Source organism: Pararge aegeria, chromosome 20 (assembly GCF_905163445.1).
Source record: "Pararge aegeria chromosome 20, ilParAegt1.1, whole genome shotgun sequence".
NCBI lineage: Eukaryota > Metazoa > Arthropoda > Insecta > Lepidoptera > Nymphalidae > Pararge > Pararge aegeria.
In genome coordinates, this window is record NC_053199.1 from 13945000 (window position 1) to 13959086 (window position 14087).

Consider the following 14087-nt stretch of genomic DNA (forward strand, 5'->3'; position numbering starts at 1 on the left):
GCATTTTAAGTAAATATTTTATTTCATTCATTCATATGACAGAGGCGGTGATAGCGCATTGGGTGGGAAGGAGCTCGACTACACTCGGGGCAGTGGCGTGCATAGAGGGCATGTACTGGGTATGCAGATGATATAAAATGAAGAAAATCTCGACTACAAGTTATATAAACCGGTTTAAGTCGAGGATGAAATGGGTTTTATGATCCAGCTTCAACAACAATCTGCTATTGCAGGTAGACAAGTAAATTTTAGCCTCTGTCAGTGGAAATAAACGGGGGATAAAAGTATTGTCACCTGCCTTTGCTAAGAATGCTGTAAGTTTAAATTTAAATTATTCATTTATTTAAGAAATTCCGTATTGATCAATATCATTTCACAGAACCGTATATCCATACATAAGACACAAATATTAAAAGCTAAGATAACATTTACTTAAAGACTAAAGCACCTATTAATTAAGCATAATTACCATAATAAAGCTGTAAGTAATGATTAATTACAGATAGTATGTTATATTAAATGTAATTCCATTTAAAAAACACAATATTATAATTACAATATTTACAAAAAAAATAAGCCGTCTAGCTGTTTACTTATGGGCGTGGTACCAAAAATGCTCGCGCTATTGGCCCTTTGTAAGTTACATTTAAAATACATTGAAGTAAGAAGCCAGTATGCACTCATCTTTTGAATCGTTTAGACTCGTTTAAAGCAGTGTTGAAATTTACTCACAAAACTTGACGATTAGGTTGCGCACAGGGCTTGCCGGGGAAGATGTGGCTGGTTGTGTAACGTCCCGGTGCTTTTGTTTGAGACTCATTTAACATGCACGATCAAAGGTAAGAGGAGAGAATGTTCCGATAATATACAAAATAATGTTTAAAGTAACAGCGCTGAGAACAATCTTGTGAGTATACGTTACTATTTTACCTTCGCAGCGTAAGACATTGTACCATTGTCGTGGTTATACCGAAAACAATTCCCGCCTTTTTTTCCTCATCCGCTAGTCTGATGTTTCAAGAGTGCTTATAAAGTATATACTTGCAATAAATGAATTTATAGTTATTATGTAATTTTTTGATATTTAGAATATGTAAGGCCTAAATTCTAGCCTTTTTTGGCGTGGTGGAAAAGCTTTATTGCTACCTCCGATCCTTGGGTAGGACGGAGATAACGTGGGACTGCCCCCTCTAAAGGGGGTATACCAAAACTAGGAAACGCTTAAATAAAGAAAAAAAAAGTTTTACCAACACCTAGAGGACGACTAACGACGTTAGGAGCAACTTGAGTTACGAAACCGATTCAGCGTCGCGAAATATTTAGCGAACGATTAAACTGACAATTCACAGAAAATATAATATTTATCATTATATATCAGTATATATCAGTTTTTTTAATTACCTTAAATACATAATAAAAATTAAAAATATGAGAATATAAACATAAAATACAACAACTTGCGGCAAGAATCATAGACAAGTTCGGTTATATGAGTTGTCTAGTAAAAATCGATTGGTGAAATTTACGTCTGGGAATAATCTTTTAAGATTAGGTGTAATTTAATTAAGCATTGCCTTATGCGTCGTAAGTGAAAACAGGCAATAGAACGTTAATAGGTATCTCCTAGACAAGCACGTCCAATCTTTTAAACGTCTAGATTATCCATCAGTTCCACCATATCTTTGACGGCCGACTGGCGCAGTGGGCAGCGACCCTGCTTTCTGAGTCCAAGGCGATGGGTTCGATTCCCACAATTGGAAAATGTTTGTGTGTAGAGCATTAAGTGTTTTTCAGTGTCTGGGTGTTTATATGTATTTTCTAAGTATTTATGTTATATATATGATTCATAAAAATATTCATCAGTCATCTTAGTACCCATAACACAAGCTACGCTTACTTTGGGGCTAGGTGGCGATGTGTGTATTGTCGTAGTAAATTTATTTATTTTTTAATCTGTTAAGGATTTAGTCTAGCTCAAAAAAAAACAGTAACTGGCGGGATTTGAATTCAGATCTCCCTATCAATCGGAATTGTCTGACAGTAAAACAAAAATATAATATCTACTGCTTAACTTATGAGAGCGTTTTTTCTTAAACAATTTTAATATGTAGTGGATACTTGAAAGAAGAAGACTAATACGCTCGGCTAGTTCAGAAGGTGGTCTAGAAACTGGATTGTTTGAATGTTGTAACTGATCTTGATAACTACATTAACGCCTCAAACAGCTGTATTCTACCGAAACATCTATTGAGATTATAAAAAACGTTGTTATTTCAAGGTATATCGTCGTAGTAACATTATATTTAATAATCGGTTATGGCATAACATCAGAATCACCAAAGTCGATCCACGAGGATTTCAGGGAGAAGCGACAAATCAATGGCCTACCACTAGTTTATCCCTATGGAGGTACTTATAAGGTGAGTTAAGTTAATAAAAAAACTATTTATAAAGCATTGAAGCCTAGTGGTACCGCAGAGCTGCGGACTCTCTCTCCGGTTAGATCTCCGGCACGCACCTCCAACTTTTATGTTATGTGAGTTTTTAAATGTAGGTAATTTAAAATATCTCTTGCTTTGCTTAAATATAGTCCAACGACCAATTAAAATATCACTTGCTTCAACGGTGAAGGAAAACATCGTGAGGAAACATGGATGCCTGAGATTTCTGCATAATGTTATGAAAAGTGTGTTGAGCCCACCAATCTGCAATGGGTCAGCGCGGTGGCCTTAACCCCTTTGTAGGAGGAGAACCGTGCTCTGTAGTGGGCTGATAATGGGTTGATGCGATGATGATGATGAGTTTAAGCCACATGTGCGTGTAATTACACCTACGCATCAAATTGATGGACACAGGGCGACATGTTGCAGGACGTGCTCCTTACTCTGTCTTGCTCTGTTTATAGGCGAAGGTTTTCCACTCAGGTGGGCCATCTGCTTGGTCCGTCAATTAATACTGTAAAAAAAAAAAGCTTGGTATATAAATATTCCAATTATGAATTTGACAGCAGTATCGAAATGCAGATCTTCATAAATGATAGCAAAGGTTTATACGTATACAGCCTGTGTACACCATCTTCCCCAAGCAATAGTCTGATTATTTTTATGTAAGTATAAAACTTTTTTGTCCCACAAAAGGATCAGTTAAAAAGAATTGTAAAAGATGATTAAAAATAACGTATCTGAAAACAGTTAGTTAGTTAGTTAAAAATAAAATGTTAAATATTATTTCAAAAGATAAATACGACACCACGTCATGTTTGGCTTGTGGAATATAAAGTAGTACAAATGGCGCCATACGAAATTGTTCCCGAAAAATGTACTTTTTATTTACAAAATTCCTGTCGCATCGCGAAGCTTTCGGTTACATGCAGCGTGAGCTGTCACATATTATGTCAGTTAATATGAATATTAAAACTTTTGACTACAATGCAACAAGTTTCCTTGAATACAAATGACAGTATTGTTCACGATTTTATTTTTCGGCATACCTTAGACATCTTTCCAACCCGCGTCATCTCTTTATTATTCTATTATTTAAAGAAAGGGCTATTCCTTGTATTGAGATTTAATTATAAATTGCAATAGGAGAATAAATAAATAAATATACTACGATAATACACACATCGACATCTAGCCCCAAAGTAAGCTTAGCTTGTGTTATGGGTACTAGGAGGACTGACGACTTTTTTTAATAATAACATACATAAATACTTATAATACACAGATGACGAGACGAATTATGGTTAAGGTTATTATTAATTCTTAACAATTATTCATTGTAAAGTCAACATCTCCTGAGGATGCTCCGGTTTCGGAGCGAAACGTGCCTAGAGGGTATATTGCCGAAGATCTTTTTGGTGTGGAGTATAAGGATTGAAGAAATTATAAATTACACCACACAGATTCTCCCGCTTTTCGCGGAGTATAGCAAATTAAGCTTAATTTTAATAATACAAAATTTTCGTGGTTAATCAAAACTTCTTAAATATAGTTCAACGGGTACATACCACGATAATATTTTGGACGAATTTGGCCCGGATTGGTGGGCTCAACACACTTTTCATAACATTATGCAGAACTCTCAGGCATGCATGTGTCCTCACGATGTTTTCCTTCACCGTTGCAGCAAGTGATATTCAAATTACTTAAAACTTACATAACTTAGAAAAGTAACTCGATAAGTCGCGCTCCTACCCAATGCGTTATCACCGTTTGTCCTACTAACAACTAAATACATTTGTTTGTATCAAATCCTGTTATAATAGTAGTTTGGAAACGATACTTCGTCTAATTATGTGCCTTTGACAGAAACCAGCGTTAAGACTTGATGCTCGCTAGTAAATTCGTTGTTAACGACAGCTTATTGTAAATTAATTTCATGTACCCATTGCGGAACGTTAATTACAGTTTAGAACGTTGTATGAGAACTTTACTCCTAACAAGTTCCCTGCACTGATTGCCAGAACGTAGAACTACTAACTGCCTCGTTGGTCTTAAACTTAGCACGAATAAGTACGGATCACGGGGTTCGATTTCCGGGATTTTCTGTTTAGAAGTTCGGGATATTGACGCTGTTATAATATAATTTACAATAAAATGTTTGACTTTATTTCGGACTAAATTAATCTTTTACTAACTTCTGTAAGTCCCGTGAAGATAGGTTCTGAAAAATTATCCGGGCGGGTAAACAAAGATAGACAAACCAAATTTCAAAACGCTTCATTGCGTTATGCTATCCTTCAAATAATCAAACATTAATCACCAAGTTAAGGTATCTTTTTTAAATAATGTAATGAAAAATACGGCTTCGACATACTCGTATTTGAAGGTTTTCAAAAAATACTACTAACAATTATCACGAAAATAAATACAAAGCCACCGTTGTAGATGTCTATGCTCTAAAACGGCCTCTACTATGAAGGCCTGGTGGATGATGATGTTGAAGCCCACGTTGTTCAACATTATATTTCAATTCAATTTCGGTATTCAGAAAAGAGACTGGCGAACAAGGTCTCCAAGCATCTTGCTGGGGGCGTCCGTCATTATTTAAAAATGGAATTGAATAAAAAAATGGACGGTAAAAGTGAGGGCATGACAGGATGAGAGCGTCATGCCGTTTTACGTGACGGCAAATGGGTCGATTTCACTGCCGAGCACTGTAACATTGAAAAATATCAACTTTTTATTTTTTTAGCTTCTCATAGGCTTCGCAGCTCCTGTACCCAACGAAGACCATATCAACCTATTATTTTCTGCCAACTTCCAATATCAATACCTTCAGTTCCAAAACATATCACAACTGTCCCAGTACTATTTCATTAACACCGTGTCGAGGGAGCAGAGAGATGCTGATATTTTATCGAGGAGAGAGGAAAGGATTGTCTTTTATAAATCTGTGGCTGATTTGTTAGAAATGTAAGTAGTTTTTTTAAGATTTATTATTATTTTTCTCTTAAATTCGAAATTTCAAATTCAAAAATTCTCTATTCATGTAGGCCTGTCACAAGCACTTATGAAGCGTTCATACATATATGTTTACTTGATTGTAAGGGGATGGTGATAAATTCGTTCGCCAACTTAAACCTAAAGCTACGCGGCTTCTAAACGCGTCCGGTCTAAGAAGAGCCAACAACAGACTTAGCCGGGTAATTTTTTTTGTTATCAGAGCTATGAAGTTAGAGAAATTCACACCCAAGCTTTTTTATCTTTTAAGTAATCCTTAACATTGTAATAGGAAATCTTTATTGCATGTATAGTTCTACTCAGGCATGCAGGTTTCCTCACGATGTTTTCCTTCACCGTTTAAGGAAGTGATATTTTAATTACTTAAAACGCACATAACTTGGAAAAGTTAGAGCTGAGTGCTGGGATTCGAACTCGGCCCCCCGTAAGTGTAGTCTAAGCTCCTACCCACTGGGCTATCACCGCTTACGCTTATTAAATCAATTGAACTTATTTATTCCATTGAACTAATTTAACTTTGTCTATAACTTTGCAGGAAAGGCATGGGCGGCCAAGATTGTGTGCTGAGAGCTATTTGCGAGGCAGCTCAATATCCGGTACATGAGGAAGCTTTAGTTGGAGAGATGTTACATATATTGTTAACGTGAGTAATAAGTGCGGAGGTTTTATTTATTTACTATGCCTTGCGCTGGGTCGTATTCATCAACCCATTACCGACACACTAGTCTACCTTTTTATTTATTTATTGTTTCATGCAACTAGGTCTCAATTTAAAAACTCCTAAAAAACTGTACAAAGTAAGATACAATATGAGACCTTTAAATAAAAAAGTCAATATTATAATCGACGGTCGATTGGCGCGGTTGGCAGCGACCCTGCTTTCCGAGTCCAACGCCGTGGGTTCGATTCAAACAACTGGAAAATGTTCCTGTGATGAACATGAATGTTTTTTCAATGTTTATCTGTATTTTATTAGGTTTTTGTGCATATTATTCATAAAATTATTCATCTACTTTTGGGCTAGATGGCGATGTGTGTATTGTCTTTGTATATTTATTTAATTACAATACATAAATATTAAAATAAAATTTATCCTAAGACGGAATTAATAGTCTCGCTTCGCTATAACTACAGTACACTATGTCCTCAGGCCAAGTTTTGCACTGATCCGGACTTCCTAAGAAGAGATTAAGGTTGTCCTCCGTGACTGCATCTCCGGGGTCAGCTGGACTTCAACCATGTAGTTGAAGTCTAGCTGACTGGACAGGTTTCCAATAGGAATGAGACTATGGCACTCTCTAATGGCCTGTTCCTTTGAAAACATTACGGAGATCTCGCAGTCATTTCAGGTTCAGTTTTCCTTACGATGTTTATAAGCAATTGTTTTAATTGCTTGAATTAAAAACTGCACAGGGCTCCGAAAAGTTATGTTAATTGGACCACGGTTGACGAAGACCGTGAATCGGTAAGCGCAGTGTGAACGACCTTCAGCCGGCTGGACAGATGACCTTAAAAAGGTGGCTGGAAGTGGCTGGATGAGAAAGACGGAAGACCGTGTGTGGTGGCGCGCTCTTTGAAAGGCCCATGTTCAGCAGAAGACGCTTGTGGGCTGTTGTTGATTTTGTTGATAATGATAATGATGAAAACCGCTTCGGTTGCCACCCACAGGTTAAATTGGGAGGGGGTTCCCCTAGGAACGCACCGATGCTTCACTTGTTGAGCTCCCACGGGGAGAAAATGGTATCCATACCTCATGTACCATTATGTCCCTACCATTGTCAACATTTTCAACAGGATAAGATGTTTACTCGTAGGTACTATAATTGCGAAAGTGTGATTCTTGGTTAGTCTTTCAATCACGCAGAAATAGAACAACAGATTGATCTGATTTTTGGTATGGAGGTAGTCCATGAGGTGGAGTATAGTATATACCGCCGCCAGACTACCTATTATCCCAGAAAAATGAATTCCCATGGGTTAGATCTAAAGCACAATGATGCTGTTATAACCTCTTCAAGCTTATATGCTTTTGTTTTAGTGGGATACGTAAATCTAGACAGTATATTAGAATGAAGCCGGGTACTTCTATGGGTTGTTTATACTGTTTGTGTTTTGTTATGAAGTAGCCACGTTATAATAATGTTTTAGATTGTTTAGCTTTAAAACAACAAAATTAGAATAATGTTCTGAGTTCGTTGCTTTGATTGTGTTGCAGTTATTTTCATAAAGTGGGTTAGTAATAAAACTTTGGCCAACTTGATTAATACAAGATATTTTATTAATTTGATTTGCATTTTTATATATTTGATGATCATTCTTATTTTATTTATTGTTATTGATAAACGACTATAACACCGGGAGGTATCTTTGCATCGTTCGAGTCCTTGTAGGACTGAAGTGTATTGAAAATGGACCTGTATTTATATCAAAATACCCACCAACTCAATGTAATGAACATTGGTTCAAATAAAGTTTTAACAGTTTTCATCTATGAATTAATTAATAATTATTAGCGTATTTGTAAAATCCTAATCAATTTAATAAATATCTAGCAAATATGAATTTATAGTTATTAAAAGGTTGGATATTTAACCACCATTTAAAATTACTGTAACACTATTCAATATATTATAGTCAGAACTATCACTACAAGGAACGGATCTCCTCTCAAAATAAGAAAGGTTTAGGATATAAACCACCACGCTGGCCTAGTGCAGATTGATAGAATTCACACGTCTTTGCGAAAATTATGGAGAGCTCTGAGACGTAAAGGTTTCCTCGGTGTGTTCCTTCATCGTAAAAGCAAATCGATATTTTAATAGCTTAAACACTCTTAAGGCAGTATTATTTTAAACTGTCCGTAAAGATCGTCTGAAGTAATTTTTTGACGTCTACCATATCAGAATAATACTGTTTTACGTAACAATGATACTAAGCCCTCTTAGGGATTTCAAAAGTAAATCTTCGGCTGTGGTAAAATTACTGTATGCCCCTGTAATTCCGGTATATCTCCTCATTAAAATTGTAAGAGGTTAGTTTAATAGGTAGCATTAACCACAAGAGCATTTAAAAAAAAAAAAAAAATATAACAACCGTTACCATATAAAAATTAAGCTTAATTTGCTATATTCCGCGAAAAGCAGGAGAATCTGTTTAGTGTAATTTATAATTTCTTCAATCCTTATAATACTCACCAAACAGATCTTCGGCAATGTACTCTATACGCACGATTCGCTCCGAAACCGGTGCATCCTCATGAGATGTCGACTTTACAATGTCAACATCTCATGCGTATGTTAATAATTGTTAAGTACTTAATTAGGTTTGAAGAAATTATAAAATACACCATACAGATTCTCCTGCTTTTAGCGGAATACAGCAAATTAAGCTTAATTTTCATAATATACCATGGATTTCCGCAAAGTAACGCCTGCTTCTATCCAATATTCTATCCAATACAACCGTTACCATTAAATAATAATGCATAATCTTATAAAAGTCCACTGCTGGACTAAAGGCCTCTCCTAACGCTGGCACCTGCGCTGGGCAGGCGGGTCGGTGATCGCAGTGGATGGTAGAAGTAGCACCGAGGACGCTGCTGCCCGTTGCCTGCTATATTCCTTTAGTCACGAATTAGAGAGAGGAGAGCTGGTGATAACTGTACTATATCTCACCGTTACCTGAACATAGCTCCTTGAACTGCAATTGTCTTAACGAAATCACCAGTAGTTAAAGCTTTAATCCACGCATTTATATCCAGTGTATTACAAACCGCTAAGGTGTGCACCTCATTTCAGGTGCGTTTCAAGCAGCAAAGTAAATAGTACTTTTTTTGTACACGCACTCAAACTCAAACCCCTTCATTGCTTTCATAGAGCTATAAATTTTGGGAATTAAAAAAAATCTTGCCGTTTGCATCAATCTGCTAGAGTAGCATCTACCTACGCTGAAAATCCCAAATATATCAATGTTGTTATATGTCGGTTTGCATCATGCAAAGATCAGCATGAGAAACGAGGTCAATTCAATTGCAGCGTGGAATGCGACAGGGATATGCAGTCTCCCCCAAGCACTTTACGTATGTACGGACGGACTTGGCAACAACGTCAATGGCGAGTAGAGAGAGTCGTTATTCAGTCACTGGCAGCTGTAACAAACCTACAACTAGCTGTTTTTCCCAAAGAAATATTTTATTTCATAATAATAATAATAAATAATAATAATAATAATCCTTTATTGCCACACTCTATTGATATAATAAATAAATAAATATACTACGACAATACACACATCGCCATCTATCCCCAAAGTAAGTGTAGCTTGTGTTATGGGTACTAAGATAGCTGATGAATATTTTTATGAATATAATACACATAAATACTTATAATATACAGATAAACATCCATACACTGAAAAACATTCACGTTCATCACACAAATATTTTCCAGTGGTGGGTATCGAACCCACGGCCTTGGTCGCTGCCCACTACGCCAGCCGGCCGTCGAGTACAAGAACTTGAACAAAATTATTACCAATTTATTATTAACAATATGACAAATGGCCGCAAACTTAGCCTTATGCTGTGCAATGGCACAATGCTCGGCGCTGATTTTCAGTCTGCTCCAGTATCAAACAACCGCGTCGCCCGTTGCGTTATTATTATAACTAAAAGGTAAAAAGAAAAGAAAGAAAGGTAAACGGTTTTAATAAAGAATTGAAATAAATTTGAAAAAAGAACACTATCAGTACATATTTAACAGTAAAATTTAAAAAAAAGTGTATTAATTAAAAAAAAAATTATATTGAGTATTTATTTAAAAAAAAAACCTTCATTTTAAATTTAGAAGATTATATTTCTATTATGGTGTAACAAAAACCCAATTGGGTTGTAACAAAACAACAATCTTTTTTGATGGTTTTCCTGAGAGATAGTTTTTTGAAATTTCCTCAAGATCATTATTTATTAAGGTAAAACCGGCTACACTTATAACTTTCAAAAACTCTATATATGTGATCATAAACATCGGAGCAAAAGTTTAGCTCAATAAAGGTAATAATAGAATAACAAACAGATACCCATTCGAATCTTATACTAATAAGATGAAGAGTTTGTTTTGTTTGTTTAAGTGATGTTTACGCGATGATCTCAGAACTAGTCCGATTTGAAAAAATATTTCAACATTTACCGATTATGGATATAGGATATCACGCTAAAACCAAGGTTCCAGCCATTAGCATTAACAGTAATTTTATTTACCCAAATAAATCATTTTTATTTTTATTTATTGATTCAAATATTAGAGTCCTGTTTTCGTTTAGCAACGTGTGGAACACCTTATCAAAACCACTGCTTGTATATTTTATCGTGTTTCAGTTTCCTCCAGCGGTGAAATAGAGGCGCTGCAACTAGAATGCACGTCTTTTAGGGCTTTAAAGAAGAATTTATGCAAACTTCGCGGTAACGTGGAAAGAACCTTTAAGTCGGGAGGGATTTATTTTATAAGTTCCATAGTAACTTTCAAGCAAAATATCAGAATGATAACTGTATTCAGTTTCGTTAAAAAAGAGATATTTTGTAAAAATAAAAGATTAAACACCCCCGACATCCAAGTCAGTGTACTAAGGCCCTGTCTTTTGATACTCCTTTATACCCTTTTAATCCCGGGAAAATGTACAGTTCTCGCATAAAACCAAAAAAACACGTACGAAGCCGCGGGCAACAGTTGCTATTATAAATTCATAAGTGTGTTTGTATCAACTTGATTTAACAGTGACGGCTGACAATTAGTCTAAGTGACGTATAGTAACATAGGCTACTTTCTGTCCCAGTAAAACAAACTATTCCCACGAGAGTTTAAAAAAAAAAGTTAAGAACGCGGACAAAGAAGGCAGCAATAGCTAGTTTACAAATAAAATAAATCAGTACAAAGTTAATAATATATTTATTTATTTATTAATTCACGAAACTTAATATATCATCACAGGCTTAAACCTAATGCGATAAATACGCTAATTAAAAAAAAAAACACTAAAACTAATAATATCGGAATTATTGTAGATATTATATAAATGTAGTATGTATGTTCATGTAAGTTAATTTAATTTTTTGTAAAATAATGTATGCAACATCCACTTTAGACCTTTTTATCGGCATCGCTCGCTCAGGTTGTCTTTAGAAGATCATTTTTTGTTGAAGATCATAAGGCCGCCTTTGTACCCTAGCACTAAGTACTATTACTGTTTTCCTTGTGTTTTTCCGGTTGTCTTGTGTTGCTATTAAGTTTTTCTATTCTATTCTGTTCTAATAATGTTCATAACTTAATAAATACGTGGTCACCTTTATAAACTCTCCCAGTGAACAAATAAATGGATCCAGTCCAGTATTACTAATAAAGGTTTAGTAATAAATGCTTGAGGTGGAACTGTCCATCATGAACTTGAGGGAAAGCTTAGCCACTAACCGTTACGGGAGACTAAAGCTAATAAGCTGGGAAACGATATGTCGCTTTTCAATATTCATAAGATTATGCATATGAAATTTCTTGGCTTCGGTCAAAGTTTCAACACAAATCCAGACACGAGCTTGTTTGGAAATTCTTTGTTGGTACTTTGATATTGTTTGCGATCCTGGATAATTGATAGTCCATCCAGTGTTATGACGGTTAGTAATATGTTAGTGTCCCGTCAGAGATGCAACAAAAATATTGTATACGATTTAATAATAAACCTAGATATAAGTTATTTGACGGCCGACTGGTGCAGTGCAGTGACCCTGCTTTCTGATTCAAAGGCCGTGAAGAAAATGTTTGTTTGATGAACATAAATGTTTTTCAGTGTCTGGGCGTCTGGGTGTATATGTATTATATAAGTATTTATGTATCCGATCCGAGTGGCGCAGTGCGCAGCGACCCTGCTTTCTGAGTCCAAGGTCGTGGGTTCGATTCCCACAACTGGAAAAGGTTTGTGTGATGAACATGAATGTTTTTCAGTGTCTGGGTGTTTATCTGTATATTATAAGTATTTATGTGCATTTTATTCATAAAAAATATTCATCAGCTATCTTAGTACCCATAACACAAGCTACGCTTACTTTGGGGCTAGATGGCGATGTGTGTATTGTCGTAGTATATTTATTTATTTTATTTATTTATTAGCTCTACTAATGAGTCCACGAATAGTTCCTGTGTAACGTATTTCTACTTCGTTACATATGTTATAAAGTCCCAACTATTATATTAAATGCAAAACTGTTTTTGTGTATTTGTCTTTCTCTTCTCTTAACTAATTAACCGATCAACTTGGTTTATGGCATAGAGGTAGCTGAAAAGACGGAGAGTAACAAGGGTTACTTTTTGTTCCAGAAAAAACCAACTTTTCTCACGGGATTTGACAAAAACCGTAATAAACGCGGAAGAACAATCGTAATGAAATAAAATGAAATATATTTATTTTTATGTATATGTGAAAAAATGTTCTTAACAAAATAAAAACAAATCCGGCCAGGCAACCTCAACATACAAAATTTGGTCTATTATATATAAACAATCTAGTTTTGAGGCTTAAATTGCAGGAATTCATCAATTAAACAAAATACATTGCTCAATATCCACTTTTTCAATGTATTCTTAAATATTTCTGAAAATTTGTGTGCGCAGCGATAAGTCCGCCGAATTGTATACATTGTGTAAACTTTCTCTTTACCATTTTTGTGTAATGTACAATAATATTGTATTCATTCGTTCATTCATTCATTCAGTAAAAGAGTTTATTGCTACGTTATTGCTACGTTATTGTTTCTATTTCAGCCCAGACTATGGCCATTCACCCTTCGAAGAGCAAGATCCAGACTGGGAGGAAGCGATGTCAATGTACCGTGACGCGGCGACCGCAGGACGACAGATGTTCGACTGCGGCTACATATACAGCGGTTGCCCTCAGGGACAGGGCATACTGGATATAATCACTGCGCTGAGGGATGAATAGGATATGTAGCAGGATATATTGGTGCTCATCAGTTTTATACAAATAAAAAAATATACAACGACAATACAAACAACGAAAAGACAGTTGAATATTTTTATGAATATATAATAAATAAATACTTATAATATACAGTTAAACACCCAGATACTGAAAAACAATCATGTTCATCTCACAAACATTTTCCAGTTGTGGGAATCGAACCCACGGCCTAGGACTCAGAAAGCAGGGTCGCTGACCACTGCGCCAGTCGGCCGTCAAGAAGAAATGCCCACAGACCTGGCTTATTTTTAAATAAGGTAGAAAAATATATTTGGTGGATGTTTAATTGAATATACTATTAATAATCGTTCAATGGGCGTTTTCCTTGTCTGAGCATTGACTTGAAGGTCGATTGCTCGATCTTACAATTCAAAGATGGCGTTAGCGTGCTTTAAAATTTTCTATGATCCAGAGTGCAAACCTGGTTGAAGAGCGGTTTGATATAGCGTTCCAAATTATTTTGTGGATAGTATCGCTTTATCCGCAAACCGCACGGTCAAGCGCCACAGATTAAATACAAACTGATTTTAATTTTGCCATATCACCGAAACTACACATCCAAATAACATCCCTTTTAGTAAGGAATAATATTGTGTCTAG

At 35.6% G+C, this 14087-nt stretch overlaps 1 protein-coding gene across 2 annotated transcripts; it reads left to right on the forward strand.

Moving 5' to 3' along the window:
* The first annotated feature begins 743 nt into the window (after nucleotides 1-743).
* On the forward strand, nucleotides 744-13512 carry LOC120632749. Of its 2 annotated transcripts, none has more exons than XM_039902739.1 (5): nucleotides 744-839; nucleotides 2279-2420; nucleotides 5197-5417; nucleotides 6001-6108; nucleotides 13271-13512. In XM_039902739.1, the coding sequence occupies exons 1-5, from the start codon at nucleotides 826-828 to the stop codon at nucleotides 13446-13448; spliced, it is 663 nt and encodes a 220-aa protein (XP_039758673.1). In that variant the 5' UTR covers nucleotides 744-825; the 3' UTR covers nucleotides 13449-13512. The 2 variants fall into 2 exon arrangements, with proteins under 2 accessions (XP_039758673.1, XP_039758672.1); XM_039902738.1 differs by lacking the exon at nucleotides 744-839 and adding an exon at nucleotides 865-907.
* Nucleotides 13513-14087: the final 575 nt, after the last annotated feature.

Excerpts from the sequence above, each read along its gene's own strand:
- LOC120632749 (XM_039902738.1), top strand. The coding sequence starts at position 876 with ATGTTTAAAGTAACAGCGCTGAGAACAATCTT. Across the intron at positions 5,418-6,000 it reads GTGGCTGATTTGTTAGAAAT|GAAAGGCATGGGCGGCCAAG; the intron begins GTAAGTAGTTTT and ends ATAACTTTGCAG. Across the intron at positions 6,109-13,270 it reads ATGTTACATATATTGTTAAC|CCCAGACTATGGCCATTCAC; the intron begins GTGAGTAATAAG and ends TTTCTATTTCAG.